The sequence below is a fragment of the Anser brachyrhynchus genome (genome assembly GCF_964034855.1).
Source record: "Anser brachyrhynchus genome assembly, chromosome: 4".
In the NCBI taxonomy this organism is placed as follows: Eukaryota; Metazoa; Chordata; class Aves; order Anseriformes; family Anatidae; genus Anser; species Anser brachyrhynchus.
Genome location: NC_137698.1, coordinates 15,448,040 through 15,475,801, shown reverse-complemented (window position 1 = coordinate 15,475,801; position 27,762 = coordinate 15,448,040). Strand labels below are relative to the sequence as shown.

The following is a 27,762-nucleotide window of genomic DNA, read 5'->3' as shown; positions in this document are numbered from 1 at the left end:
TTGACATGATCTTCCCTGGGGATTTTGGACCAGAAAAGAACCCCCTCACCCCCCCCTTGGGATCCCAGCCACAGCTACATTCTCCTGTCTGCATCTCTCACACTCCTGCCAAATCTCTGCTTTAGCCTACTTCCCCTTTGCTTTTTCGGCAGGGTGTCAGCCCCGGCCTCCACCAATGCGACACGGGGTCATTTTACCCAAACCACAGGGTTATGCACCGTTATATCAGCCAAAGGTCAAATTGCTTCAGTATGGAGAAAAAAAAAAAAAAAGGTAAGGGTAATTTTGCAAGGTTGCACTTGTGGGGGGAAGAAGTTTTTGTAAAAAGGTAATTCTGGGGCTTTCAGCATGAAATTAGAGGCCATTTGGGGGGGGATTTGTCTGCCGGTAACCAAGCAAAGCTCTGGGAATAGAAAAGCAAGAGAGAGCTCTGTGGCTACAAGCAGTAGGTACAAATCCTAGCATTTCTGCAGAGAAAAATACATCTCTGAAGCAGAGGGAATGAAGAGGGCAGACAGCACTTTGCTGTGATTGTTTGAGGATTTGTTGCTGTCATTACCAGGGAGATGGTCCCTGGAAGGAAGGGAAACCTGCAGACCGTCCTAGCAGGATGAGCATCAGGGTGTCTAGCTGTAGGTGCGTCTTGAAGTCTTGAATTCCTTTTCTTTCTCAGAATCCAGTACTGAAGACATATGTTTGGCTGTTTGTTTAGTTTTTTTTAGCAGGTCTATGCTTCCCCGCTGAGCAGCAGAGGAAGCAAAATGTTGCTCATTGTGAGCAGAGAGCACAGTCCTAGACATTCAATTCACTTAGCTCCATACGGAAAAAAGAGCCAGGGGTGGAAAACCCCATTTTTGAGTTTACTGACATTAATACACAGGATATCATGGACCCTGTCTAGTACAGGGTGACAACTCCATTGCAGCCACAGCAGTACAAGGATTTCAGGGGTAAGCGCTCTTACCTCGGTGTTCGGCGTGGGTTGCTGCAAAGAGCAGCAGCAGGAGGGTGACAGCCGCCTTCATGGTGCAGCGTGGCCACGGCAGGGACAGCAGTCACTGCCACTGCTCTCCCTCCCTGTGCAAAAAGCAGCAGTGGGAAACCCAAACCAGAATTTATATGGGGCTCCTGAGCGTTGTTGGATCAATGATTAATCCTGGTAACAGGACACGGGGAAAGCATCCTTGGCCCAGGGTGCCAGCACCTCTAAAATGGGGCTGATTTTAATAATTAACCCAGAGAAAACAGCAGCACATTGCTATGGGACTCCAGAAAGAGAGTTTCTACCCATGACCCGTGCAAAAGCAGATGTACGGGGGAAAGTGTCCCGTGCATCCTATGAGTGCAAAGCAGTGTGCTCTGAGCCTGATAAGAGGTCCTTGCAGATACTTGTGAGGATGCAGATGGCTCTTTTGGGTGGAGACAGGTGACGGACAGGTATCAGCCTTGGGGAAGGCAGACAGCAGGCATCGTGGCTGGGAAATGCAGCAAAAGCCAGGGTGCTTTCCCCTGCGAGACACCCCACTGAAGCAAATATGCCAGCTGAAATGTTGTGCAGCACAGTGACAATTTTTTTTTAGGTGTGCAGAGTAACAACAAACTTAAAACGCTTGGAAGGATTCATTCATGACCTCTAGAGAGCAGAGCAGTGTTTGGTTGCCATATATTTGTGGAAGAAAAATGGATAATATGTTATTTTTGTATAAACACATATTCTGTTTCTCCTTTGACTATCCCACATGATTCAAGCTGTCACTTGGTTCACTGCTAAATTACCACCTATTTGATTCTTTTTTTAACAAAATCCTGTGTGAATCCGCTATAAACAGCTTCAGGATAACAGCTTGTGAACTCCTCCAGACCACGGGATGCTTCACGATTCATCCACTGGTGCAGAGCAGGGCAAACACGGCAGCTCTGCACGGGTCCTGCTGGCTGGGACACGGGTGCTGACAGCCCCAAATTGGCCCTGTTTCTTGTAGGACAGTCACTAACATGCTCATGAGAAGCCAGAAACAAGTCCAGCAAACAATAATAAGCACAGCGGCACATCATAAAATCAGCTTCGAGTCTTAATTTGAGCTGTGTCTGGAGAGAAATGGCTGAGGCACCAGATGTTGCCACTCAGGAGATCACCCAGACCCTTTCCCAGCTAATCCCTAGCCAGAGAGAACCCATTTAACAGCAATTTTGTCCATTTATTTCCTTAGAAATGTGCTTTTGAAGAAAGGGAATTGATTGGAAATAGCATTTGAAACACTGGGTGAAGCATTGGGATGAGTTATTTGGTGGCACATTGGGGCAAGCCCCTTTGTTTTCTTTCCCTTGGGGCCACTTGGGTAGCGCCTACCAACTGCTGCCCTATTGCATCATCACCGGGCGCTATGACTTCACAACTTGCCACGTTCATATCTGTGGGGCAGCTGGAGGGGGGACCCCAGAAAGCATGGAGGCGACATCGGGCACGTCAGGGTACCAGCGTGGCCGGCAGCCCCAGCGCAGCTGCAGCAGGATGAGATTGTCTTTCAGCTTCCCCAGGGAGCAGAGCAAAAGCCAGCAGCAGCTGAACATCAGCATGAAGCGAAGTAAAAGTGTGGGTGATGGAAAGAAGCGCTGATAAACGTGGTGGTTTATCAGTGGAGAAGCAGCAGTGGTGGGGCACAGTGGTGATGCAGGGAACTCACGATACTCTCTCTGCCCCACAGCTCCCAAATCTCCACTGCAGTAGTCCAGGAGGAAAAGGACAGCCCAGTAACTCGGTTCCCCGCAGGCTCCTGCACTGGCAGCTTCCCTGCTCATTGGCCACCACCAGCAGAATGTGATATCCCCGCATCCCCTCCCCAAACAGCCCGCTGCTGCCTGTGTGGTGCAAGCCTGCCAATAAAGTCCTGAAAGTATTCCTGTCTCTTGTCTGGTTGCTAGCGCTGTGCTGCTGGAAAGGGGCTGTGGGGTGGCGGGGAGAGGGGCAAAGGGGGCACGACTGAGTTGGGGGGTGAGAGCCACTGGGGAGAGGGTCCTGGGGTGCGCTGAGCCCCTGAAACTTGACGGAAAGCAAGGCACAGAGGAAGGTGGTGCTGAGCCAGGAGGAAGCAGTCCAGAGGTCTGTTTCCATCCCTGTTCATGGGCATGTGGTGCTGGCTTGTCCCAAAGGTGCTTCTCTGTCGTACCGGGACAAAGGAAGGCACAACTGTGGTCTGAGCAGCGATGAGGGGAGCAGGAGGGGTTAGGGCAGCTGTTTCTGTCCTTTCTGGCCCCAAACAACATGGCTGCAGAGCAGCTGGGCTGCATTCCCAAGTCTGGCACAGACCCTGATGGTCTCAGCAGCGTTTAAGTTGTTACATTTTTGTTTTAAAGGAACCTCTTTAAAAATAAACGCTTATCCCTGAGGACTTGGCAAAGGCCAGGAGAGGGAGGAAAAATAATAATGAAACAAACAGAAAACTGAAGATTGAGGCCGGAGCCTCAACCTGCCGTGAGCGGCTCATCCCTTGGGCATCGTGGGATGCTGAGGGAGATGCTGCCAGCGCCCCTTTGTGAGCAGGCAGTGGGGCCAGCCCCCCTGCCCATCACCCCTGGCAACGGGGGGGTTATCACCACCGCTCACAACGGGCCCCCTCCCCAGCACCCCCTCCTCACCACCAGTGGAACGGTGCCGAGGGGCCGAGCAGGCGCGGGGATGGCGTGGCACCTCCAGGGCCATGGCAGGCGGCACGGGGGGAGCGGCGGCGGCTGGGACAGGGTACCCCCCAGCCGCAGGAACAGGAAATATCGGAGGTTTTCCAACAAGCCGCTGAGCAAGAAGAAAGGTGAGGCTGAAACGACCGTTAAAAGACCGGTAGCGGCCTGTGTAATTGTAATCAGCCACACGCTTAATGCTCCCCGCTGTGTTGCCTTGGCAGGGTACGTGCGTGTCTGTGCCACCTACTACTACTGGAAAAAGAGATGAACGTGCCCCCTTCTGCCTCTCCATCGCCGTGCTCCACCGGGGCAAGCAAAACCAAGCCCCAGAGCAGCCCAGGAACAGGACCAGCCGCAACACCAAGAGCAGCATCACCTGCAGGCCCGTGCCCGGCCTCGGCGACAGCACGGGCATGGAAAAGCTCCTAATAAACCCCCCAGGACGCAGCCATGGTGTGATGGGATGTGGGATGGGGGATAGGCGATGCGATTGAGGGGACGTGCTGCAAACCACAGCCAGACACAAGGTTTCCCAGCGAAACTGGGCTCAGAGAACTCTATGCCATGTCTCCATTGCGGATGGGGGTCCAGAAGGGGAAAAAAAAAAAAATAAATCTAATTTTTGGATTAAATTGCCTTTCCCCCAGCACCCATGCCCCAGGGGAGACCCTGTCCCAGGAATTCTCCCCCAGCAGCCTCTGCTTTTCTGTTTGCCTGGGGAGACAAAACAAACAAACAAAAAAACCAAAGAAATGAATCAGGGGGATGGGGTGGCAAAGCCAGTCCTAAAACCAGCCCATGGTTTTGAGGGCTTGGAGGTGATGCTCTGTGATGCTTTTTTTTTTTTCTTTTTTCTCTTTCTGCTTTTCACCACTTCAGGATATTTTTCTGTCTTTTTTTTTTTTTCTGTGTGTGTCTTCTTTATTTTTATTTTTTAATGCACAGGGCTTTCTGGGCTTGTTTTTACTGTTTCATTGGCTTCTCCCCCTTACCAGTTGTCATGGGTGGGCTTTTATTTTGATCATTTATTGTCTTTTTTATTTTTTTTAACCTCTACTTCATTCCTCTCATCTTTTTTTTATACCTCTACTTAATTTCTCTCCTCTCCTCTCCTCTCCTCTCCTCTCCTGTTCCTCTTTTCTCTTTTTACTTTTTTTTTTTTTTTAGTTTCTTTTTTCATACCACAGCTGTGGGCACTTCGCAGCTGAGTGGGGACCTGATGAGCAAAGACCCACAGCTGGACTGGGTGGTGCTGGTGGATGGTAGGGGGGACCCTCGGGGCACCCTGCATGTAGGCTTTAAATACAGAAAAAGGCAGATTAATTAGCTACATAAACAACAGCGCGTTTATTAATTTTACAGGCAGTGCTTGATGAGCAATGGCACTGGCCCTAAGCCCAGCTGCACTTTGTCAGAGCCGTGCGCGGTGCTCCAAGGCCGAGCTGGGCTCTCGCCTCTTGGGGCTCCTGGCTGGGCTCGGGGGTGCTGCTGCTTGGGCTTGGTGGGGCTCTGGGCTCATTTGGCCGGGTTTGGGGCTCGGGCACAGGACTGAGCTGGGTGTTCCCGAGCCTTGGAAATGAAGCCTGAGCCCTGTGTTTTGGGGGCTTGGGAAGAGGCCCAGTGTGCTGCTATTGAGGCTCGAAAACAGGGACCCCGTGCTGTGTGCTGGGGTTCCAAAGCAAGACGGAGATGCAAATGAGCCAAAGCAGCAGCGAGTGGAAAGTGAACCAAAGATCTCCAGCAGGGCTGGAGATGTCCGCTATCTAGAGGTGGAGATGTCTGTGAGCTGGAAACACAATATGTTAAGGATGTTCTGGGCTAATAAATCAATAAATACAAACTGAATCAGTCAGTGCCTATACAATGTACAACTATGGCACTGAATATTAATATTCAAGTTATGACAGGGATTGACTTATGACCTTGTCTAAAGTCCAAACTGTTTGAACAAGTACAGGCTGTAGCTTTATGGAGCTGGAAGTATCCAGGGCTCCCTGGATACCTGTGCTTCCTGCAGTGTCCCACATGCTCAGTAAAGCAACAGCATAAAGCAGTGGTGAGCTGCATCCACAAACAGCCCCATCTGCAGGAGAAACCCACCCCAGGTGGGTGCAGGTCCCTCATCCAGCTCCAGCAGCCCCAAAGGATGTGCCCCGACACCCATGGCCAAACACTGATACTAACCTTAAACCAGGGGCTACCAGCCACCACCGTGTGAGCTGTGCCTCATGCAGGAGCTGAAAGGATCTGTGCCGGAACCTGTGTATGAAGAGAGTAGTGAGAAAAGTCCAGCCCTGCGCTGCAGGGGCTGTGTTGGGGACACCTCTGGGGCCTTGGGGGACCCGGAGCCCAGTGCACCCCAAGGGGTGGCTGCCCTGGCCCCGCACCATGGCTGTGCCCTGGGGACGTGCTGGTGCCAGCCTGCAGCTGGGCAACACATCGTGGGCACCAGGCGAGCACCTGGCAGCTGAGGGGCAGCAGGGTCACACACACGGATGGGAGGATGCAGGGAGGGATGGGGAACAGCAACACCCTGCATCTCCTGCAGGGAGAGAAAGGTGCTGGGAGTCTGCGTGCAACTCGGGAGCAAAGCCTCCAACTTTAACCTCAGCTCCAACTTCACACCTGAGCTGTAGGCAGTCAGTAACAAGCAGGGGACCTGCAAACAGCCACTTAAACATGTTAAAGAAAAAAAACAGATTAAGAAAAAGGAAACAACGAGGCATTTCATTCAACCCTTGGGAGCACCAGTGTCTCCTGCACAAAGGCCTGCTCTCCTCTGGGGGACTCAGGCAGCCAATGCAAAATCAACTTCATTATCTAGTACACTTTGAGAAGGCTTTTCTCCAACTGTTCTTGAGCTTCCAGTTTTATTCAGGCACTTCATGTTCTTGTTCTGGGTAGGCATGGTAAAGCTGTGGTGTGTATGTGATTTATATGCCTCACTTTAGGAAGACAGTGTTGAACTTACTTTATTTGGGGGCAAATAGCTTTCCTGAAAAGATGCAAGATCAGTTGTATGCAAGCCAAGTTCTGAGCTCATATTTAGTAAGAGCAGAAACTGTATTTTCAGTGATGTGGTGGGTTGGGTAGTGGCAGAGAGAATTACTTTTCTCTTACTACATTAATGACTTAAATTTTGTCATATGTGGTATAACTGTGAAAACTTTTGAATTTATTACTTCCATTTCACAGGGTTGTTAAAGCCCAAGTTATTCTTACTACTTTATAGCATAGGAAGGAATGACATTTGTCAGTAATTCTAAAGCTGGTTTTAACAGGAATTGTCCCCAGCATCTTCTGTTAATTAGAGAGGGCATGTTAAAGTGTCTGCTGCAGACTGTATGTATTGTATGTTTTTTTTATGTATTTGTATGGTTTAATGCTGACTTGAAGTGAGGTGTATAGTGCCTTTTTTTTGAGGAAAGTTTTTGTTAGTAGGATTCCCTGGTTAACTTCCTCACTGGGGTCCTTTAACCCTGGCTAGAGTTACTCATTCAGCAGTACTGTTAGCATGACTTGTTTAGTTTGTTTTGTGCTGACAAGGCTTATCTGGAAAAGGCTGCGTTATGCCATGCAGGTGTATCCTGGGAAGTGCAGTATATCTTCTGGGTTTTGGCCTTTGCAAGTGGTACTGCCTTTTCTAGAAGCTGCAATCCAGTATTTTCCTGACCTGTGTCTCTCTGTTGCTGTTCTACTGCACTTCAGTCATGTGCAACTAAAACTTCTTGTCAGTCCCACTTTTGGATGCTGAGGTAATTCTGCCTTTACTTCTAAAGGAAAAATGTGCTTAAAACGTAAATGCATGTGAACATTCATAATACTATGTGCTTTGAGTGTCTGCTTGGTTGTTTTATCGCACAGGTGTGTGGATGTTCTTTAGCAGCATATACTGTGAGGTGTGATGAGGTGCTGTATGAGGATTTTAATTTATTTTCACTCAAAATAGCGAAAACATTTCCTTAAAGGATTCTTTTAATTAGACACTTGATAGCTCTTTCAGTGACTGGGTATAGCAGACCTATGTGGTTCACACACTAGATAGCCTCACAAGAGGCAGGAAAGCTTGGGAGTTGAGTTTGTAGGAGCTGTGATGGCACTAAGAGGCCTTAAGTGGCCTGACAAGCCTCACCTGGTGCCTTTACTCACTAGTTCTGCCTGTTGGCTAGGAGCACCATTTAATCTTGGGCTTGAATGGCTCCCTGGAGATTGCCTGAGCTCTGTCATGGGTGTGCATGTGCCTGGTTCTTTTTCTGACCATTTTCTAGATGAAAAGCAGACAGTTTTTTCTCTGAGAAAAGCCCAGAAGCTGCCCCATGTTGGATAAGAACCAGTTCCAGCTGGCACCAGAAAAGTCCTGCTGCTGGCCAAGGTTGCGGCAATGAGCAACGCTGGTTGCGCTTCTGTGAGAGCAGATTTAAGAACAGAAAGAAATACTGCAGAACAGCAGGTGGCAGAGAGGAGTAAGAAAATGTAGAGAGAAACAACACTGCAGACACCAAGGTTGTTAAAGGAGGGGAAGAGGTGCTCCAGTTGCTTGGAGGAGAAGTTCCCATGCAGCTCATGGAGAGACCCAAGGTGGAGCAGGTGGATGTGGCCTGAAGGAGGCTGTGGCCCATGGAGAGCCCCTGCAGGAACAGGACCCAGGCCTGAGCTGCAGCCCTTGGAGAGGAGCCCACGCAAGAACAGGTGATATGGGGGGAGCAGTTTGCTCCTGATGGGTGGACCCTGTGGTAGGGACCTATATTAGAGCAGCTCTTAAGAGCTGCAGCCTGTGGGAAACCAATGCAGGATCACTTCAGGAAGGACTGTGTCTCTGTTGAGTCTGTTTGGCCTGTGATAGTAATTAGTGACTGATCTCCCTGTCCTTATCTTAACCCTCAAGCCCTTTTTCGTTGTACTTTCTTCCCTTGTCCTTCTGAGGAGGGTGAGTGAGTGGTGTGGAGTTTACCTGTCCAGCAGGCTGAAACCACCACAGGAGGCAGTCTGTGTGAATTAGCTAAGCACTTTGATTTGGGAGTATCTTCGCTGGCAGAGCCATGGGAGATGCAAGTATGGTTATTCAGTCATCTAATTTAGTTACTTGATCAGATACACTTAAATAGAGATTCACTATATTGACAACTTAAAACTAAGGTCGCATGTGTAATATATGCGACTGGCTTTCTATTACCTTTGTATGCAGGTAAGAAGACCTAGATTTGACTTTATGCATCACATGTTATGCAGAGCTTGTTCCTGAGACTGATGGTGAGGCTTCCCATTTGCCTAGAGCAGTGTGGGAACAGATGCTGATGCAGAAGCATGTCAGAACACAAATACTGGTTTCAGCAATGGCCTCTACACAGCTGATATTAAAGCTTCTTACCATTGACCAGATGTGCTACACGTCACTTGCTTCTAACCATCTATTTAGAATGAATACTTGTGAAATAAGTGGATAATGTAGGTAGCACTAGTTAGAAACAGTTCTTAGACACAATGTGGTTATCCTCATACAATAATAAACTGAAATTTTTGAGGTCATGTACAGAGCTGATCCACTGAAACTTCTGGGTTAACATTATCTTATGGGATGATTCTTTTTTAGGTTAAAATTAACTTTATTTGCAATGTACTGCTTTTCAGCAAGGTTGAAGCTCAGAGCATGAGTACATCTTTGGCTTGCCAAGCAGAATAGCTGGAAAATAGGCCAAAAAGGCTAAGAGCTACTTCAGCTTTTTTGTCAGGTAGGACTTGTCTTGTGTTTTGCTATCAGTGACACTTTGCTTTGTTTCTGAGCCCCTGTATGAATTTTTGCTCTTGAGTTTACTTTGTACTTTGTTTCTGAGTTACTGTGCCATGAATGCTGTGCAATAAGGGGGAAAGCTGATGATCCCTGTGGTATGGAGAGCATCTTGACTCAGTATAGGTGAGGTATATAGTGTCATGCTTCCAGGGGTAAGGAGAGATTAATTTTCCAGGGCTGGCTAAATGTCATCTTCTATTTATCGCAAAACTAAAGCAAATTGATACCGTCTCTATAAGAAAGTGCTCAAGCCCATCCTATACTAGGAATGTGGATCTTGTGTGATTGAGAGTGCTTGGAAATGTAATTAGGCAGCTCTGTTTCCTTGAATGGATTTAGTGGTCTTTATGGATTTAGTGGTCTTTATGTGTTATAGAGGACATTTAGGATATATATGTATATGGGTTTTTGGAATCCCTTCAGGAATTAAGATTAAAAAATGAAACACTGATAATGTGTCTGATCATCACAGTGCTATTGAAGTATTTCTGTTAAGCATGTCCTTGTTACAACTCTGTTAGCAGGCAGTAGCCTTCCATGTGGCAGTTTGCTTCTGGTAAGAGCAGTCAAAGGAATGGCGTTATTTTTAATATAAAAACTTGTAATCATGACAGGCAGGATAGCTAAAAGTGAGAGGTTGCTCATGATGGTAGAGAGGGGAATGGATGGTCTATAGAGAATATATTCAGGAGAGTCTTGGTGCTCCTGATGTAGTGCTGTTCTGTCACCACATGACCTCATTCTGCTTTACAAGAATGGTTTCAAATGAATTGAAACTGCAGACGGCAGACACCCAGATGAATACATGTGGTGTCAGCTTCCTATGCTAGTGACTGCTTTACAGTAATGTGTAGCTTTTCAGACTGCTCAGATAAATATATTTTTGTTTCAGTTGCAACTGTTAAGGTTACTGCAGAAAACTTGCTTGGGAGCATTTCTGACGGGAGTGTAATAAACTCAACGTTTTGGTTGGTAGCTTAATAGGTTTTTCCTTTTCTTTGAAGTGCTCAGGGCAACAATGAAATACTGTTAATGCTCTACTTAAAAACTACTTAGGAAGATAAATGGTGTTATGGTATCTCTTTTCCTGCTGTGTTCTCTCACTTGTTCCAGTAGTAGGCTTATGCCAACATGATGACTGTCTAGCAGCTTTTCATGCTTGTCCACATGCATCTAGTTATCAGCTGTATGTCTCATGAAATGATTTAAGTGACATGAATTCCAGAGCAAGTGATTGCTGCACACCTTTCAGGTTTTGTTGGTCACAAAGTGTGTTCCAGGTAAGGACAAATAGCCACATTATTCCTGATGTAGCCAGAAATTGTAGCTACTCCAGAAACGCAGAAAATGTTGGGGGAGTTGGAGGACAAAAGGTGAATTCAAGACAGTTTCCCAGTAGTTTAGAGACGCTGTGCTTGATTTGTCTTCTTCTCCATTGTGCTTGTCACCTTTTTCTTTAAGGTTTTTATGCACTTAGAAACACTTCAGTGTCTCGTTATTTAATTGAGTGAGTTGTGATAGCTACAGTTTGCTGCCCTGAACTTAGCTGTTAAATCCTAGTACCACAGAGCTTGCACTAGCCTACAATAATAGGGCAAGGCATTATCTTTAGTAGGAATGTGACTGCCCATGAGGGCTGTCAGCTGAGAACACTGCTCGCTCATAGCTTTTTTTCCCCTATACTCAGAGGAGGAAAAAAAACAACAACTTATTTTCCCCATGATATAGGATTGACTGAGGCAGTTATTGCAATATAGAGCATTTAAAAAGCTAATATTTCTTGGGAACGTGTTGTTTGGTATGTAGATGAAATCCAAGCCTGTTTTCCCCTCTGGGTGGATATGCATTTACAAGAGCAACTCCAGGTATATTAACCACTTAACTTTTTCCTCTAATGACCCAGCAGTAGCAGGTCCCTGAAGCCTGAGTAAGAAATGAGTTGTGTGGTAGAAGAAGAAAGATTAGGCAACATCCTTACTGCATAAGCCTCTTTCTCTACTGTTTGGTAAGGCCACAAAATAATGGATTCTGCATCCCTGCAGAAACAAGCTCTCAAACTCTTCTTAAGTCGTCAACGGACATGTGTCTACTGGTCGCTGGTCAGACTGCATCACTGATGTTCAGTTGCCATTGCCATTTTGACCGCCAGATGTCTGCACTGAACTTAATAATGTAATGTAGCCTCAGGGAATAACATCTCTGGAAACAGGAGGAGAGTTAAGTGGCAGGGAAGGGAAGGAAAATGCAAACAGGTTGGGAAGGGCTTTCTCCCAGGCCTTGGGTGCCTTTAAGGCAGGGATGATTTTCAGGCCTTTCTTGTCATTTTCTTGTTACACAGTCCAGGGCTAGGTTCACATGACCTCCAGGTGCTAAAGTGAGTAGGTCTCACTGTGCAAAGTGGGAGGAGAAAAGATCCTTAGGTTCACAATAAAAATGTGACATTGGCCTTATGATGTTATGGCTATTTAATCCATAGGTGACAACATGTCTCCGTAGTTCCCAGTGGTCCAGGGCAGAAGGGAGGGGTGTGCTGAAGATGCTTGCATTTGGTGTTTCATTGTGATAAGGAAGCAGTTGGACTGAAGCAAAGGCTTGCTGTGATAGATTTATTCTTACCTCAAACTGGTGCTTTCTGTTTACTTTTAGTGAAAAGGAAGCAGGCCTGCTCAGGCACTTCTTGCACAGCCAATAGAAGACAGCCCTAAGATATTTCAGCACTGGTGTGAGCCCCGCTGCTCCATCTACTTCACCAGCTCTTGTTATAGACACCAGTCCTGTGTTTACCATGCACTTGCTGAAATATGGAGCTACACAGAATCGTAAGGATCAAGGTGAAACTAATTTTGACTTCAAAGGGAATATGAAATGGGATGGGTGGTAGGCAGATGACAATCTTGTAGCAGCCAATCTCATGCTGTTGCCTAAGCTGATTAATATCTGTATTATTTTAGAACTGAAGTATAACAGTAATTTGTATTTAGGCTGTGGAATATTTCTTTGTTACTGTGTAATGAGATTCGTGGTACTTCGTGTGGCAAGCATTCTGAATTTGTAATTTATTTTTAGCTTTGATTCAACAGAGCTGTTCTCATAATTGTCTCAGAATCTCAGGAATAAAATGGCATTAGTACTGCAATGTGGCTGTCCACTGAAAATGACTGATGGGATTCTGACAGCAGGTGTGGTAGCTTCATTTCAAAGTGAAAAGTGAAACTGCCTTTTCTTGGAAAGCCACCTAATGAGAGCTATTTTTGTACACAGTGAAAATACTGTGGTGATGGAAAAGCACACTACTTTGTGGTGTTTGCTGAAGAAAACTAGAGTGAACCATTGCTTTTTTAATGACTAGCCTTAAAACTGCTCAGAGCAGATGTGTTAATTGAGTCTCTAAACTCAAGCAAGTCTAAGATCAAGCAGCACCCTATGGGATTTAGTATTGACTGAGAAATTTTTTTGAGCTGAATTAATAAAAATGTGAAGTCCAACTTGATTTTCAATTGATGCATATGTCCAGGTGGCTATAGTCTTTATGGAACCTTTGGTGTCATTTTTCAGACATCTGTATCCATAATGCTTCCTTCCTGATGAAGGACACTACGATGAATCTTGATGATGCCTAGTATGTTCCAAGGAGCATAGATTCCTTTGAACGCTCTGTGTACCTCTGATATAACTTGAGGGCTTCAGGTGGAATAGGAGGTGGGATCAAGGCAGTGTATGCTGCCCTGTGGTTTTACATCAATAAACTTCTGTCTGTGTGGTACTCAGGCAGGAGATACTGAAGGCAGCTCTGTTGCACTTCAGTGCTATGTCTTAGTAAGTGACATTGGAGAAATCAATGTCTTATACATAGCTTTCTTTTTGACCTTGAAGGAAGTAAATCATACATATATCAAATCACATCTATACTAGGTCACTGCTGGGAGTCAAGCTGAAAAATATACCTTAAGCAGGTATCGGTATCAGTTTCCTATTCAATTACATTAGCAGATTATTGAGATTTATTCTTTTTCATGTCTTCAACTACCAACTACTCCCAAGTTTTTTTCATGGAACTGGATATCTGAAACATTTTTCTTCTTACAGATAGAAGTCCAGTGTTCTTAGAAAACATTTGAGTATTGGCTTCAAAATCTGTCTGCTTATTGCAATCTACAAAGTCAAGACAACTTAATTAAAAGGTAAGTTGTGTTTTTGTTTGTGGGTGTTCTTTTTTCTTCATACTAAAAGTGCTTGCTGCTTTCACAACAGAAAGCCAAGATTCTCACTGGATCTTGAACACAGTCCTGCACTATGCATGTGGTCATTGTGTTTTTGTCATTCATTTATTTTTTTGAGTCTTTGCAGTTAACATAGTGTGTTCTTTCCATGTGGGAACTTTTCCTTATTCAAAGTAATTGATACAATACTGGACTTGTATGGTGGATGCTGCTTAATTATCTCAGTACTATATTGCCCAACTTTAAACCTGACCAGCTATGTTAATACTTCAGTTAATTGCTCCCATGTCACATAAAAGTGGTTCCACTGACACTTGGATGCTTTGAGTAAACATTTGATGTGGGTTGTTCCAGAAATGGTGTTTTTTCAGAAATATTCACACTGACTGGTAGCTTTTTGTAATTTGTCTTTACTTCAGTTGTTGCAGAAACCAAGTACTATTGGACTGTTTCTGTTATAATTCTATTAGCAAAATTTGGTTGGCAAATTGCAGCCAGCTCCACAAGGCCATAATATTTCGATAACTGGTAATCCACATCATAGATGTGAAGTGTAGTAAGACTCGAGTTTTAGCCCTACAAAGTTAGTGATGGCAGATGATCTTTAAGGTCTCTTTGAATCCAAGCCATGGTATGATCGTAGTGTATGTGTAGCGTGGGAGCCCAATACGGAAAAGATTAGTTAATGTTTTGCAAGATCTTTTCGCGCAATACAGAGGGGAAAATGGCTATGGTCATCTTGTTGGGGCAACCTCACAGGGTTGAGGTCTGCTTTTTAACACACTTGTGAGACCCTGGCAGTAGCAGTGTCCCTTCAACTACAATTTAGCACATGAAAGATACTATGAATAGACACTTGTAACTGCAGTACTTACAAAAGCTCTAGAAAATCAAAGCTGAATCCACTGGAAACCAGGTGTTAGTAGATGTCCTTAGAAGGGATTTTTGATTTCTTGCAAAAATACAGCATAAAGAAAAATATGGTACTTGCTGAAAATCTTGTTTTGCTCCTTGGCACTGCTTAGTAATAGACTTGGAAGGGTGGATTTGGAAGTGCAGTGTTTTATTCTACACGTTCATTCTTGGAGCATGAACAAATCGTTCCTTAGAAGCTGAGCTTAGAGGATGAATGTCTTAAATAGTATGGGCAGCCTGAGTACCTAATAGTTGTGGTTGTTTTATTTTTGGCTGTAGACTGCTCAGCAGCTATTAAATGCTTTGACTACAAAAATATTTATTTAGTAAAAAAAAATGGCTTCATGGGTCTCAGTGTTTTTGCTGATGGAAATCTGCTAGAAAGCATATTCAACTACATCCTGTACTGCTCAACATCCTTGAAATAACACCACCTACAGAATAATAAAGTAGCAGGGAAAACCTGCACACTGGATTGCCAGACTTGTGATATGCCAATGAAATGAGTTACCAGGACTTGAGTAGAACGAACTGTGAATTACTTGCTGAAAGATGTTGTCAAAGGTTTTTTCTTGTCATAACAATATCTTGCTAAAATGTTGTTTCTGTGAATAAGCTTCCAATAACAAATAGAGTGGGGAAGTGAATGTCCTGAAGCTACATAACTAAGCTGAGTGTTTCAGCTGGGGCCCCAGGCTGGATGGTGTTATGAAATAACAGAGGGCAAGGTACCAACATGTTCTGAAGGGACGTTTTTGCTCAAATATCTGTATTTACTAGGAAATTCTTGAACCGTTTCTCAGTGCCAAGCAGAACTACTTGGAAAAAGATGGGTCAAGTTGCTAGTCAATATGGGGAAAGACCTCTGATGGGAGACTGCACAGGTATTCTGTGAGCTCTTCAACACTGAATGTGTTGTCCCCCTGCATAAGCAGCATGTTCTGCGTTTAAGTAGACTGAGCTGTGCTTACTATGGAAATGTATTTTGGTACATCCAAAATACAGGAGTCAGTGAGACAATCTTAAAGTCCTCTCAAAATTAGTGATGACCTGGCTGGTAAGCAGGTGGTGAGCTGCACTGGCTGTGCTTGCTGTGTACTCAGCCCAGCCATCCTTGACACCTGTAGTCTCCTTAAGACAGCTGTCATTGCCCCTCCTGGTGAAGATGAACTGCTTTAAATTAATGCATAAGGCAAAACTGAGAGTAATTAGGGTAGTGTAGTGGGTTTACGTGGCAAGATTTTTGGTAGCAGGGGGCCATAGGGGTGGCTTCTGTGAGAAGGATCTAGAAGCTGCCCCATGTTTGGTAAGGGCCCCACTGCTGACCAGAGCTGAGCCAATAAGCGATGTTGTTTTGCGCCTCTGTGAGAGCATATTTAAGACGGGGAAAAAAAAAAACGCTGCAACACACAGCAGCTGGGAGAGTGAGAGGAGTGAGGAACAGCCTTGCAGGCACCAAGGTCAGTGAAGGAGGAGGGGGAAAGGTGCTCCAGGCGCTGGAGCAGAAGTCCCCTGCGGCCTGTGGTGAGGACCATGGTGAAGCAGGCTGTCCCCCTGCAGCCCATGGAGTACCACGGTGGAGCAGGGTTCCACGCTGCAGCCCGTGGAGGAGACCACGGTGGAGCAGGTGGACCTGCACCAACGGAGGCTGCGGCCTGTGGAAGACCCCTGCTGGAGCAGATTCTGGGCCGGACCTGTAGCCCGTGGAGAGGAGACCACGCAGGAGCAGGTGACCTGGCAGGAGCTGCTGCCCGTGGGGGACCCAGGTGGTCCAGGGACATCAGGTGGACCGTGATGGTGAGAACAGTGAGGTGGTTTGGTTTGGTTTGGTTTCTGCAGGGTCTGACTTCTGTCTGATGGGCTTTGGGGTTCTGTGGAAACTTGAGTCACCCTTTATATCGATTCTCTTGCATATCAGTTTTGCCTTTGGTAAGAATAATTTTGTGTTCATATCACTGATGCTTCTGAAACATGTAGAACTGCTTCAGTGAGGAAGGCTGAGAGAGAAGTACTAACAAGACGCTATATGTAATTATCCCATCAAAATGAAATGAATTATTTTCTGTATATTTCTCAGTTTTTGCTATCAGAAAAGAAAACAAAGAACCAAAAAAAAGCCCAAACCACAATGCTAATATAGAACTGCAAAGACACAATTAAGATGTAGCTTAAGAGGCTTTGTGTCACTGCAGTGTAGGGATAAATATGTTTTTTGAAAGGCATGGAACTAATGAGGTTGTGGATTAAACACAGATGCTTAAATAATAGAGATTAGCAGTGTATTATTAGCAGTGTATTATGAGTACCAAAAGGTCTCTGGCAAATTCATCAAGCTTGTCAGTGTTCTGAAATACAGAGAGCAAAGGCAACGTAAGAGGTTAGCTGCTCCCCAGAGGTAACAGCACAGTGGCTCAGAGTAGCGAAGTACCAGCACCATCACCAGCTGAAAGGGGAATTTGAAAAATAATCTTGAAAGCTTGGAAGTAAATTGGGCTCGGGCAGACAGGTTATTGCTAACCATTACTAATCAGCACTCCATTATGGAGAGGAGAGAGACTGCCATTGTTGGCAGCATCAGGCTGCTGAGACACCTGGCACAACTCAACTGGAGCTGGTCATCCTGGCGGAGCATTTGTGCTGGGCTGCTGCTTGATGTCCTCCCTCAGGAAGGGGTGGAAGATACTTGTGCTTTTGCACCTGTGAGAAGAGAGATTTGGTCATAACTTGGCAGTAGCTAAGGTGTTTTTTTTTTTTTTGTAGATTTTTTTCCCTGTGCTGTATCTGGACCTGTCCAGCAGGTGTGGGTAAGGATTGGGCCACAGGCCGTCTTCCTTACTTTATGGTTTTGATTTATGAAACCTGGCTGAAGACTGAAAGGCAGTCTAGTCTTATGCCCTGTGGCTAGGAAAAGCACTTGAGAACCATGCTGAGCTAGCATGTTTTCTGCATTACTGTGATCCTGTGTTCTCTTTAGCTTTCCTTGTTAAGCATAACAAGCCATTTTAATTATTCTTATAACAGAAAGCAATACGTTAATCGATCCAAAAATACTATGAAATGCATCAGTGATGCTGACACGGTCATTATGAGTCAAAATACATTCCTCAAAATACAAACAGAACAGCCTCCTCCTATGCTGTATGTTGAGGTTATGGCTTTTCTGTCTGCCTGTGGAAAAGACATCCTGGACTGCTGTGCTTCTTTTTAGTAATCACATTTTAAAAGCTTCAAGAGGAAATAAATTTCCTTGCTTTGACAGGTATCCCTTTTTTTGGTGGCAATGAAAAAACTTCTGCTTACATCAGATACAGGTTTATAGATTCAGAACAAGGTTCTGATGACAATATGAAACAACTCCTTTGAACTGAGAGCAGCTGTTTTGCACATGGTACAGCTGTGGTTCATTCCTTTCAACACTACCTACAGATGATGTTTTGTTTGAATAAGGAGTAATCCAATAATCTGCATTAAATGCAAAAGAATTTAATGTCAAAACCCTTCAATAATCTCCTCATTGCTAACTTTGATTTCAGTTCCAAGTCTACATGTGGCATATCAGTATGTTGGCTCACCTATAGTAAATGGTATAATTTCAAACACTATAGCTCCACTAGTTTTTCATAACTAGAATTAAAATCAATTTGGCTTTCTCTGATGCAAAGAGAATATATCCTTTTCTCTTTACATGCTGAAGCAAATCTTCTGTTTATCTCAGTTCTGTTTAACAGCCTTTAACAAAATGTGCCATCCAATACAGTAAGTAAATATTTAGCAAAATCATATTTTGGAGAGCCTGTACAATATGAGCCCTCTTTAGTACATGAACAGAATTATAAAGGGTGTTGATAGTTTGTATTCCATTTAGCTTTATGCTAGCGTACAGTAGGTCCAGATACGGAACAGAACCAATTGTGAATTCAGAGTAAAGAACGATTAGTACCACTGTGATTTTGCTGCATGGTGCTCCTATGAAGTTAACAGACCACCCTTATACGTTCCATATATTTATTCAAGTTATTTTCTTCACAATTCCACAGTTAGTCAAAATAAAGCTAAAGAAATATTGCATGTACTAAAGAGGCTACTGGTTGGAGAGCTAGTTGATGTAACTAATGAGATACGAAATTGTTTCACATTTCATCTGAGGTACTGATTTATTTTAAATTCAGTTAGTTGCAGACAGAAAAACACCACTCACATTCAGACAGCATTGAATCAATGCACTGACAGAAACTGGGACAATACTGGTATTTGAGGTATTACAACTTGCATGATCGAGTTCTTATGTCGGTAACATCTAATACATTAAGAACTTCATATTTGCTGATATGCCAAAGACACGCTCTTTGTGGGGCTTTTTTTGGGACACTGAACTGGGTTGCTGTCTGGTGGTTTGTGGTTGACAGCAGGGCAATGTGTCTTTTCAGGATGGGAGAATTTTCTGCCGGAGAACAGCCTGTGACTGCGAGAACCCCAGTGCTGATCTCGTCTGCTGCCCAGTGTGTGGCACTCACATCACCAGCCAGTGTCTCGACCAAATGGGGCACAAGCTCTACCACAGTGGGGACAACTGGACCTACAGCTGTCAGCAGTGCTGTTGCCTGGTATGGGTAAAGTGTTTTGGAGGGGAGCAAGAATAATGATTGTCGTTTTTAGCAAAATGTACTTGGGAGCAGGTTGTTTGCTCTCTCTCCATCTGCTTTTCAGACTAAGAATGGTACTAAAGCATTTATAGTGCATGCACCAAATGACACACCATCAGTTTTCTTCCTACTGCTGAATAAGTAGGTATCACAGTATCACAGATTTCTAGGTTGGAAGAGACCTCAAGATCATCGAGTCCAACCTCTGACCTAACACTAAGTACTCCACTAAACCATATCGCTATGCTCTACATCTAAACGTCTTTTAAAGACCTCCAGGGATGGTGACTCCACCACCTCCCTGGGCAGCCCGTTCCAATGCTTAATAACCCTTTCAGTAAAGAAGTTCTTCCTAACATCCAACCTAAAACTCCCCTGTCGCAACTTTCACCCATTCCCCCTCGTCCTGTCACCAGGCACGTGGGAGAACAGACCAACCCCCACCTCTCTACAGCCTCCTTTAAGGTAACTGTAGAGAGCGATAAGGTCGCCCCTGAGCCTCCTCTTCTCCAGGCTGAACAAGCCCAGCTCCCTCAGCCGCTCCTCATAAGACTTGTTCTCCAGACCCCTCACCAGCTTGGTCGCCCTTCTCTGGACTCGCTCGAGCACGTCCATGTCCTTCCTGTAGCGAGGGGCCCAAAACTGAACACAGTACTCAAGGTGCAGCCTCACCAGAGCCGAGTACAGGGGCACAATCACTTCCCTAGACCTGCTGGCCACACTGCTTCTTATACAGGCCAGGATGCTGTTGGCCTTCTTGGCCACCTGGGCACACTGCTGGCTCATATTCAGCCGACTATCAACCAATACTCCCAGGTCCTTCTCGGCCAGGCAGCTTTCCAGCCACTCATCTCCCAGCCTGTAGCTCTGCTTGGGGTTGTTGCGCCCCAGGTGCAGGACCCGGCACTTGGCCTTGTTGAACTTCATACAGTTGACCTCAGCCCATCGGTCCAGCCTATCCAGATCCTCCTGCAGAGCCTTCCTGCCCTCGAGCAGATCGACACACGCACTTAGCTTGGTGTCATCTGCAAACTTACTGAGGGTGCACTGGACGCCCTCATCCAGATCATCGATAAAGATATTAAAGAGGACCGGCCCCAGTACCGAGCCCTGGGGGACACCACTAGTGACCAGCCTCCAACCAGATTTGACTCCATTCACCACAACTCTCTGGGCCCGGCTATCCAGCCAGTTTCTAACCCAGCGAAGTGTACGCCAGTCCAAGCCCCGAGCAGCCAGTTTCTTGAGGAGAATGTTGTGGGGAACGGTGTCAAAAGCCTTACTGAGGTCAAGGTAAACCACATCCACAGCCTTTCCCTCATCCACCAAGCGTCACTTGGTCATAGAAGGAGATCAGGTTCGTCAAGCAGGACCTGCCTTTCATAAACCCATGCTGACTGGGCCTGATCGCCTGCTTGCCCTGCAAGTGCCGTGTGATGACCCTCAAGATAATCTGCTCCATGAGCTTTCCTGGCACTGAGGTCAAACTGACAGGCCTATAGTTCCCCGGGTCTGCCCTGCGGCCCTTCTTATAGATGGGCGTCACATTGGCTAGCCGCCAGTCAACTGGGACCTCCCCCGATAGCCAGGACTGCCGATAAATGATGGAAAGCGGCTCGGCCAGCTCCTCCACCAGTTCTCTCAGTACCCTCGGGTGCATCCCATCCGGCCCCACCGACTTGCGCACATCCAAGCTCCGTAGCAGATCGCCAACCATTTCCTCATGGATAGCGAAGGCCACATCCTGCTCCCCATCCCCTTCCACCAGCTCAAGGCACTGGGTATCCAGAGAACAACCGGTATTGCCACTAAAGACTGAGGCAAAGGCGGCATTAAGCACCTCAGCCTTTTCCTTATCCTTAGTAACTAGGTTTCCCCTCGCATCCAGTAAAGGATGGAGATTCTCCTTAGTCCTCCGTTTCGCGTTGATATATTTGTAAAAGGATTTTTTGTTGTCTTTAACGGCAGTAGCCAGGTTGAGCTCCAGATGAGCTTTGGCCTTTCTAATTTTCTCCCTGCACAGCCTCGCTACATGCTTGTAGTCCTCCTCAGTGGCCCGCCCTTTTTTCCAAAGATTATAAACCCTCTTTTTTCTGCTAAGCACAGCCGCAACTCTCTGTTGAGCCAGGCCGGTCTTCTTCCACGCCGGCTCGTCTTTGGGCACGTGGGGACGGACCGCTCCTGTGCCATCATGATTTCCTTCTTGAGGAGCGCCCAGCCTTCCTGGACTCCTCTGCCCTTCAGAACCGCCTCCCAAAGGTCTCGGCCAACCAGCGTCCTGAGCAGCTCAAAGTCAGCCCTCCGGAAGTCCAATACAGCAGTTTTACTGGTCCCCTTCCTGGCCTCACCAAGAATAGAGAACTCTACCATTTCGTGGTCACTCTGCCCAAGACAGCTTCTGACCACGACATCTCCCACCAGTCCTTCTCTGTTTGTGAAGAGAAGGTCTAGCGGGGCACCAGCCCTGGTAGGTTCACTGACCAGCTGCGTCAGGAAGCTATCTCCCACGCTCTCCAGAAACCTCCTAGACTGCTTTCTCTGTGCCGTGTTGTGTTTCCAGGATATGTCCGGGAAGTTGAAGTCCCCCACGAGGACAAGCGCCGACGATTTTGCAACTTCTGTCAGTTGCCTATAAAACTCCTCATCCGTCTCCTCATCCTGGTTCGGCGGTCTATAACAGACCCCGACCAGGATGCTAGCCTTGCCGGCCTTCCCGCGGATCCTAACCCACAGGGATTCAACCTTATCATTCCCAGCCTGGAGTTCCACAACATCAAAAGATTCTCTAATGTAGAGAGCCACGCCACCACCCCCTCTGTGCTGCCTGTCCCTCCTGAAGAGCCGATAGCCAGGCATTGCAGCACTCCAGTCGTGGGAGCGGTCCCACCACGTCTCCGTGATGGCAACCAAGTCGTAGCCTGCCTGCTGCACGATGGCTTCCAGCTCCTCCTGTTTGTTACCCATGCTGCATGCATTAGTGTAGATGCACTTCAGCTGGGCCATCGCCTTCTTCCCCAGCCTAGCCATTGTTTCCCCCGGCACAGCTCCATCGAGCCTTGTTTGAGCCCCGTCCCCCTTCTTACCTAGTTTAAAGCGCTCTCTATGAGCCCGCCAGCTCCTGGCCTAGGATCCATTTTCCCCTTGGAGATAGGGACCCGTCTGGGGCCATCAGGCCAGGTGCCGAGTAAAGCTCCCCATGGTGAAAAAACCCAAAATTTCTGTGCTACATGGTCTAATGACTGAAAAGCGTGACAAAAGCTTGGAAACCTTGACGCTATATTAACTTTTTTTTTAAAGTGTTTGTCTGCTTCTGACAACTTTTATAAGGTCATCTGATCTTTAAATGATTTTTAAAGATTCTTTCACGTGTGATGGATTTTGATGGAAGAGTTTCAGTTTTTAATTACAACAGCTGGTATTCCTGTCTTACCAAAATGGACAGGGCAATTTTCTTTTTTAATTCAGCAAAAGTCGGAAAAATGTGAGTGCCAGCGCCATGTGGTGAATTAGAAAAGAAAAAGAATAAAGAAAACCAAAATTACTAGACAAACATACAAAATTAAGAACATTTCTTTTCTCATTAAGTACTGTAGATTATCTCCCTACAGCTTTAATTTTTGCACAGATATACTAATTAGTGCAGCAGTGAACTTCATTAAAATTATCAGTTTTCATTTATAGCTGTCTGTATAACATTGTTTTTACATGTGATATTAATCAAGAGGTGTCTGAGCATCAGGAAACAAATTACATTCAAAGCTAAGTTACTGTTAAGAGATAATTATCTGTAACATAGAGCAGTAAGTATTGTGTTTTGTATTCTCCTAAGATGGTTTTAATGTTGGCAAAAGAACAGCAAGAAACATTTGCAGACAGCAGCAATGGCAAATATTAAATATGATGTGTTTTACAAAGGATGCTGAGTTTGTGGTCAGCACTTCTTCTTTGCCTAATTTTATGATTAGGTTAACAGATATACAGAACTAAAAGACACTGATTCAGTAAATCAGTGCTATATCTAATGTTAGGTGCAGTGCAGATGTTATCAACATCTCAAGTGCTTACAAAGTTGCCTAATGCAAGTTTAGTTTAATTTATGCGCAGATCCTGCAGCAATGACTCTACAAAAATGACTGCTTTTTTTTTTTTTTTTAAGTTCCACTACGTGGAAGATAACACGTATTGCAGGTATTGTTCTAACAACTCTTTTAGCAGTTGACAGTAAAATACCTTTTGACTGTTGCTAGTTAGATCCACATTCAGTGCTTCTCAGACATGCTAACTTAGATCTATTTGCATTGTTAGTTTCCTATTTAAGCAGTTGCTGTGATTGCACAGATTTCTGTGTGACCATGTCCCATAAAGGCATAAGTCTGCAAGGCCATCACTGCAAAAATCGTGGTTTATGGAAAGTTATTGTAAACCAGTATTTAATGCTATCTTTAAAAACCCCAGAGAACTCAAGTTCTCTTCCTATAACAATAGTGTTGTTTTTAGTCAAGAAACGAGCAAATGATACTCTGCTACATTTAGGAAACTTCGTTTCAGTATTCAAATATGCAGTTACACGATCAACCAGGCTGAGAAGCTGATCCTTAAAATCTATTTCAATTCTGGCAAAATAAATGTTTTCCATTTGACAGGAAGCAAAGTTAGCTAATAAATGGAAATGTATTCAGAGAGCTTTGTTTCAGCTTTTACAGGAAGGAGAAGTGGACTGTTGGCCTCTTCTGTGCTTCAATCTAAACTGCGAGTATGCAGCCATTTCAGAAGGAGAGTGCTGTCCCCGCTGCATTAGTGACCCCTGCCTGGCTGACAACATCATTTATGACATCAGGAAAACCTGTCTAGATGGCTATGGAATTACAAGACTTAATGGCGCCATATGGACCATGGTGGGATCTCCTTGTACAACCTGCAAATGCAAAGTACGATGGACAAGGTTGAATGGTAATGGAAATGTTTGTTGCTACATAAAAACAGGGTCATTTTCTGCCCTTGGAAGCTCATATTCAGATTTTCTGCCCTCAGGTCTGATTCACTTTGCAGCAAAGTAGCATACCAAAAAAAACGTGTCTTATGTGGTCTGCAGGGTGGAAACAGAACAATCCGTGCTTGTTTTCTTAAAAATGTTGATCACAGCTATGTAATATCCTAGCACAATTTACAGACATTCTGTTGGCAAGCCTTTCAGGCATTTTTAGTATGAAACTAGGCTAACATTTTAATAATTAATTCATGTAAATGTTTATGAAAATGTATGAGTATTCTAGACTCTTCTTACCAGCTCTGCAAAAGACAAGTTTCACCAGCAAGTATACAAGTAGAAACCCCATATGAAGGCGCTTCCATAAGAGAAGTGGGAGGGAAATGTCACAGTTTCTATTCCCTAATCGCATCGTCATGTATTTTGTCCAGTGGCTCTAAGGTAGAAGAACAGTCTGTCTCCCCTTTTCCATGCAGTGATGATCCCACTGGGCTACTTTTCTGTGACCTCTCTTGTGTACTATCCCTGATCTCAAAAATTTTGTATGGTTTTCTGATCAGTGGGCCAGCACGAACAGGGAGAGAGCAAGGGCACACCTGCTTTATTTGCTGCTCTCTGAGTAGATCAGAGAGGTCACTGTGTAGGGAGTACTCTAACCCGTAAGTATGTACATAATGAACACTGCCACTGCCAGCAGTTTTCCAGAGAAAGGGTAAAGGCAATTGTCTCTAAACAAGGTAGATAATGCAGAGCAGTGTGTGCCAGGAGGAGCTCCAAGCTAGCAAGCTCAGCCTCCCCTAAGTGCCTACTTTGGGGCTGTAGGAGGGACCAGGACCAGAAAAATTATTTTCCAGCATTTTCTGGGAGTTGGTTCAGGCATTGTTTTCCCAGCTGTTCTCCTGCCACAATGTATGCAGTGTGTACCTTGTGCCTGGATGCTGCACTTCCCCATTTACTGAGCTTACAGTTTGAAATTGTAACCTTTCTGGCATCTGGTCTGGTCTACTGGGTACTTGCCTGCTCCTGCCCTTTGCCACAGTTCACTGCCCTTCAGTTGTACATGAGTAAATGTTTTAGAGGCTGTGATGTAAGCAGAAATGGCAAAATGGTCCAGATTAAAAAGTGCAATGTTCTGTAAATTTATTTTTATATTTATACAGAGGTGATGCTAGTGATCCAGAATATGGTGTTCCTCAAAAAAAAAAAAAAAGTGAAGATCACCTAATTTTATAAGTGGTCAGGAAAAAGTATCTTAAGGTAGTTGTCACCAAAGCCAGTCACTGTGGACTTAAGGCTGTAGTAGATACATTCTGTTTACAAAGGACTAATAAAAACCAGATGACAGTATCCTGTTTGCTGCTATTTCCAGATTCCATGGAAACATGAATTCTGTGCTTTGTGTCACTCTAAGTGAAAACTGATCTTCTCTTGCTTTTTAACAAAAACTAATGAACAGAATTATGAAAATATTGCTTTGTATTACATAAAATATTCTTGTGTTCACTGTGGGAAACCAAGCTGTTGTTTCCGGGCTGTAAATTATTGAAGTTAGCTTTTCTGCCATTCTTCAGAGTTTTTCCTATTGATTAAAACAAGAATCTGAAAGATGGACATATTTCAGAAAAATCGAGAGCTTCCCAGTATGGATCAGATTAAAAATCTGTCAACTTTCTTGCACGGGACAAACCAAATCGAATCATCTCTGTTGCCGTTGTTGCACTGTGTTCTTCACAGGAAGAAGGTGGATATTAAGGAAAGCTGTGGTTGAAACAATGCATAGGGAAAGTAGGATTAACTTATTGGATGTGCTGTAAGACCATGTTTCTTGGAGCTGATGGATTCTAATTGGGACGTCACACGTTGCATTTGGGCACTGGGGATTCACATAAAGGGGTGTGGGTCAGCAAATAAAGTATAATGATCTAAATAGTTAAGGTATCCCAATGATTGTGGATGCCAATAGAGAACCAAATCCAGAATCAATTAATTAGTGTATGCATACTATGATATGACCACATATGTTAGGATTACTGTGGCTTTAAATGTGATATAAATAATTGCATAACTTCATTAGTTATTTACTACCTACAATGAATTAGTTCAGCACTAAACTACCTTAAGCAGCACTTCCTTACGGGACTTACGGTTTGTAGGCTGAAGGCCCAGCTGTCTTAGCTGGCAGTAATGAACAGTAATTGAAGTGGGAGGTGTTATGGTTGCAGTACTCAGCTGCCTCAGTGTTGACAACTTAGTCATTTCTTTAAAAAACCAAGTCGGGCTCAGCAAATTTTGGCTGACTAAAACAAAACAAAAAAAAATATTTTTGTGTCCTGCATTCCAAGTTTTAGGCTCCTGAAAAAAGGTTTCTGAGCTGACAAAATAAAATCTTTTTTCCATGCCTTTTTTCTCATTGCTGCACCCATAGCCACCTTGAGGGGGGAGAGGACTTGTGTTTGCTCTGCATCCCCTGCACTAACACAGTGTTTTACTGGAATCTGTCACCTCCAACGTATCAATTAAATCTTGCCTAAAGATAAGGAGGCCTCCATGGAGCAGGGTTTGGTTTTCTCTTTATGGTAGAAAAACGTGGTTTCACTTCTGTGCTACAGAGGAGATCTAGCACTAAAGTGTGTCTCTGAGCAGCGATGGTGGCTACTGCTGCAGTCTCATACGACCTTGGTTGCAGATGGGTAAGTTTGTACAGGGGAAATGAGGAACAGTCTGGAACACTCATGGTGCCCTACGGGCTCTGCGTGGATTCCGCCACTGATGAAACTGAATTTTAAGTTGCATTTTTCAGGACGTGTATATGCAGTGTTACGTATATTGCAACTAACTGCCATGGTTTCTCCTGTCTTGAATAAAACTGTGACACCTGTATGAGTATTTGCGTGCTTGCTTACACAGAAGACTATGCAGTCCAGAATAGTTGGGAAACATCATCCTTCCTAAAATTATCAGTTCTAATTCTTAGCTGCTTTTCTTGCCCCCACTCTCAGTATCTTAAGAGAATGATAGGCATTTGCTATCATCCCACAATGCAGGTGAAAACACCATGGCAATAAAACAGAGTTGGATGAATGGAATATAAGGCCTAAAAAATGTGATCCATGGGAGCAGCTGCAGAGACAGGGACTAGGTCTGAGACTTTTTTTTTTAATAAATAACAGTGGAATAAAATAAATTTTGTATTTTTATAAACTTGTGTTTGACAATATCCTCAGCGTCAAGCCTGCTTTATGTCATTGTGTAACAGTCAAGAGAGACTCTCATTGTTATGAATTAAGGTTTCAGGCCATACGCTTCTGAAGCTGACACAGAATTGCAAGAAGAAATACCAATAATGGTTTTTTTATTGACCACCATCAGAGATCACTGCAGCTGGGAAGGGGTCTTGGCTGTCCTTTTGCTATTGAGCTCAGTTTCTCAGAGGAGCTGATTTAGCACAGAGAAGGCAAACTGATGAAAACGAAGGCTTCTCTAAAGGCCAGCAGCTGTCTGCTGTGACTGAGCTGGGTTGGTTTTGTTCTG

The 27,762-nt window shown here is 44.9% G+C and overlaps 2 protein-coding genes and 2 long non-coding RNA genes across 7 annotated transcripts in view; 2 read left to right on the top strand and 2 right to left on the bottom strand.

The window, feature by feature from the left end:
• GC (GC vitamin D binding protein) overlaps positions 1 to 1,179 on the bottom strand; it is a 37,527-nt gene extending 36,348 nt beyond the window's left edge. The window contains exon 1 of the mRNA XM_080589229.1: positions 965 to 1,179. Coding sequence (XP_080445355.1) covers positions 965 to 1,025 — 61 coding nt within the window. The 5' untranslated portion in view covers positions 1,026 to 1,179. The remainder of the gene's footprint in view (positions 1 to 964) is intronic.
• LOC308193991 lies at positions 155 to 2,897 on the top strand. Of its 2 annotated transcripts, none has more exons than XR_013950153.1 (2): positions 155 to 273; positions 2,706 to 2,897. It is a non-coding gene; the product is annotated as an uncharacterized lncRNA (long non-coding RNA). The 2 variants fall into 2 exon arrangements; XR_013950154.1 differs by lacking the exon at positions 155 to 273 and adding an exon at positions 1,830 to 2,593.
• A 63-nt stretch (positions 2,898 to 2,960) lies between these two features.
• LOC308193961 lies at positions 2,961 to 26,837 on the top strand. 3 transcript variants are annotated; one of them, XR_013950141.1, is made up of 10 exons: positions 2,961 to 3,806; positions 3,900 to 5,955; positions 7,947 to 8,367; positions 9,307 to 9,407; positions 12,113 to 12,297; positions 13,553 to 13,647; positions 16,162 to 16,398; positions 17,362 to 17,405; positions 19,029 to 19,205; positions 23,948 to 26,837. It is a non-coding gene; the product is annotated as an uncharacterized lncRNA (long non-coding RNA). The 3 variants fall into 3 exon arrangements; XR_013950143.1 differs by lacking the exons at positions 2,961 to 3,806; positions 3,900 to 5,955; positions 7,947 to 8,367 and adding an exon at positions 8,382 to 8,520; XR_013950142.1 differs by lacking the exons at positions 7,947 to 8,367; positions 9,307 to 9,407 and having other exon boundaries at positions 2,961 to 5,955.
• The window catches only part of LOC308193960 (uncharacterized protein), a 59,682-nt gene continuing 46,000 nt past the window's right edge, over positions 14,081 to 27,762 (bottom strand). Inside the window, exon 6 of the mRNA XM_080589185.1 lies at positions 14,081 to 17,298. The gene's annotated coding sequence lies outside the window, so the exon portion shown is untranslated. The remainder of the gene's footprint in view (positions 17,299 to 27,762) is intronic.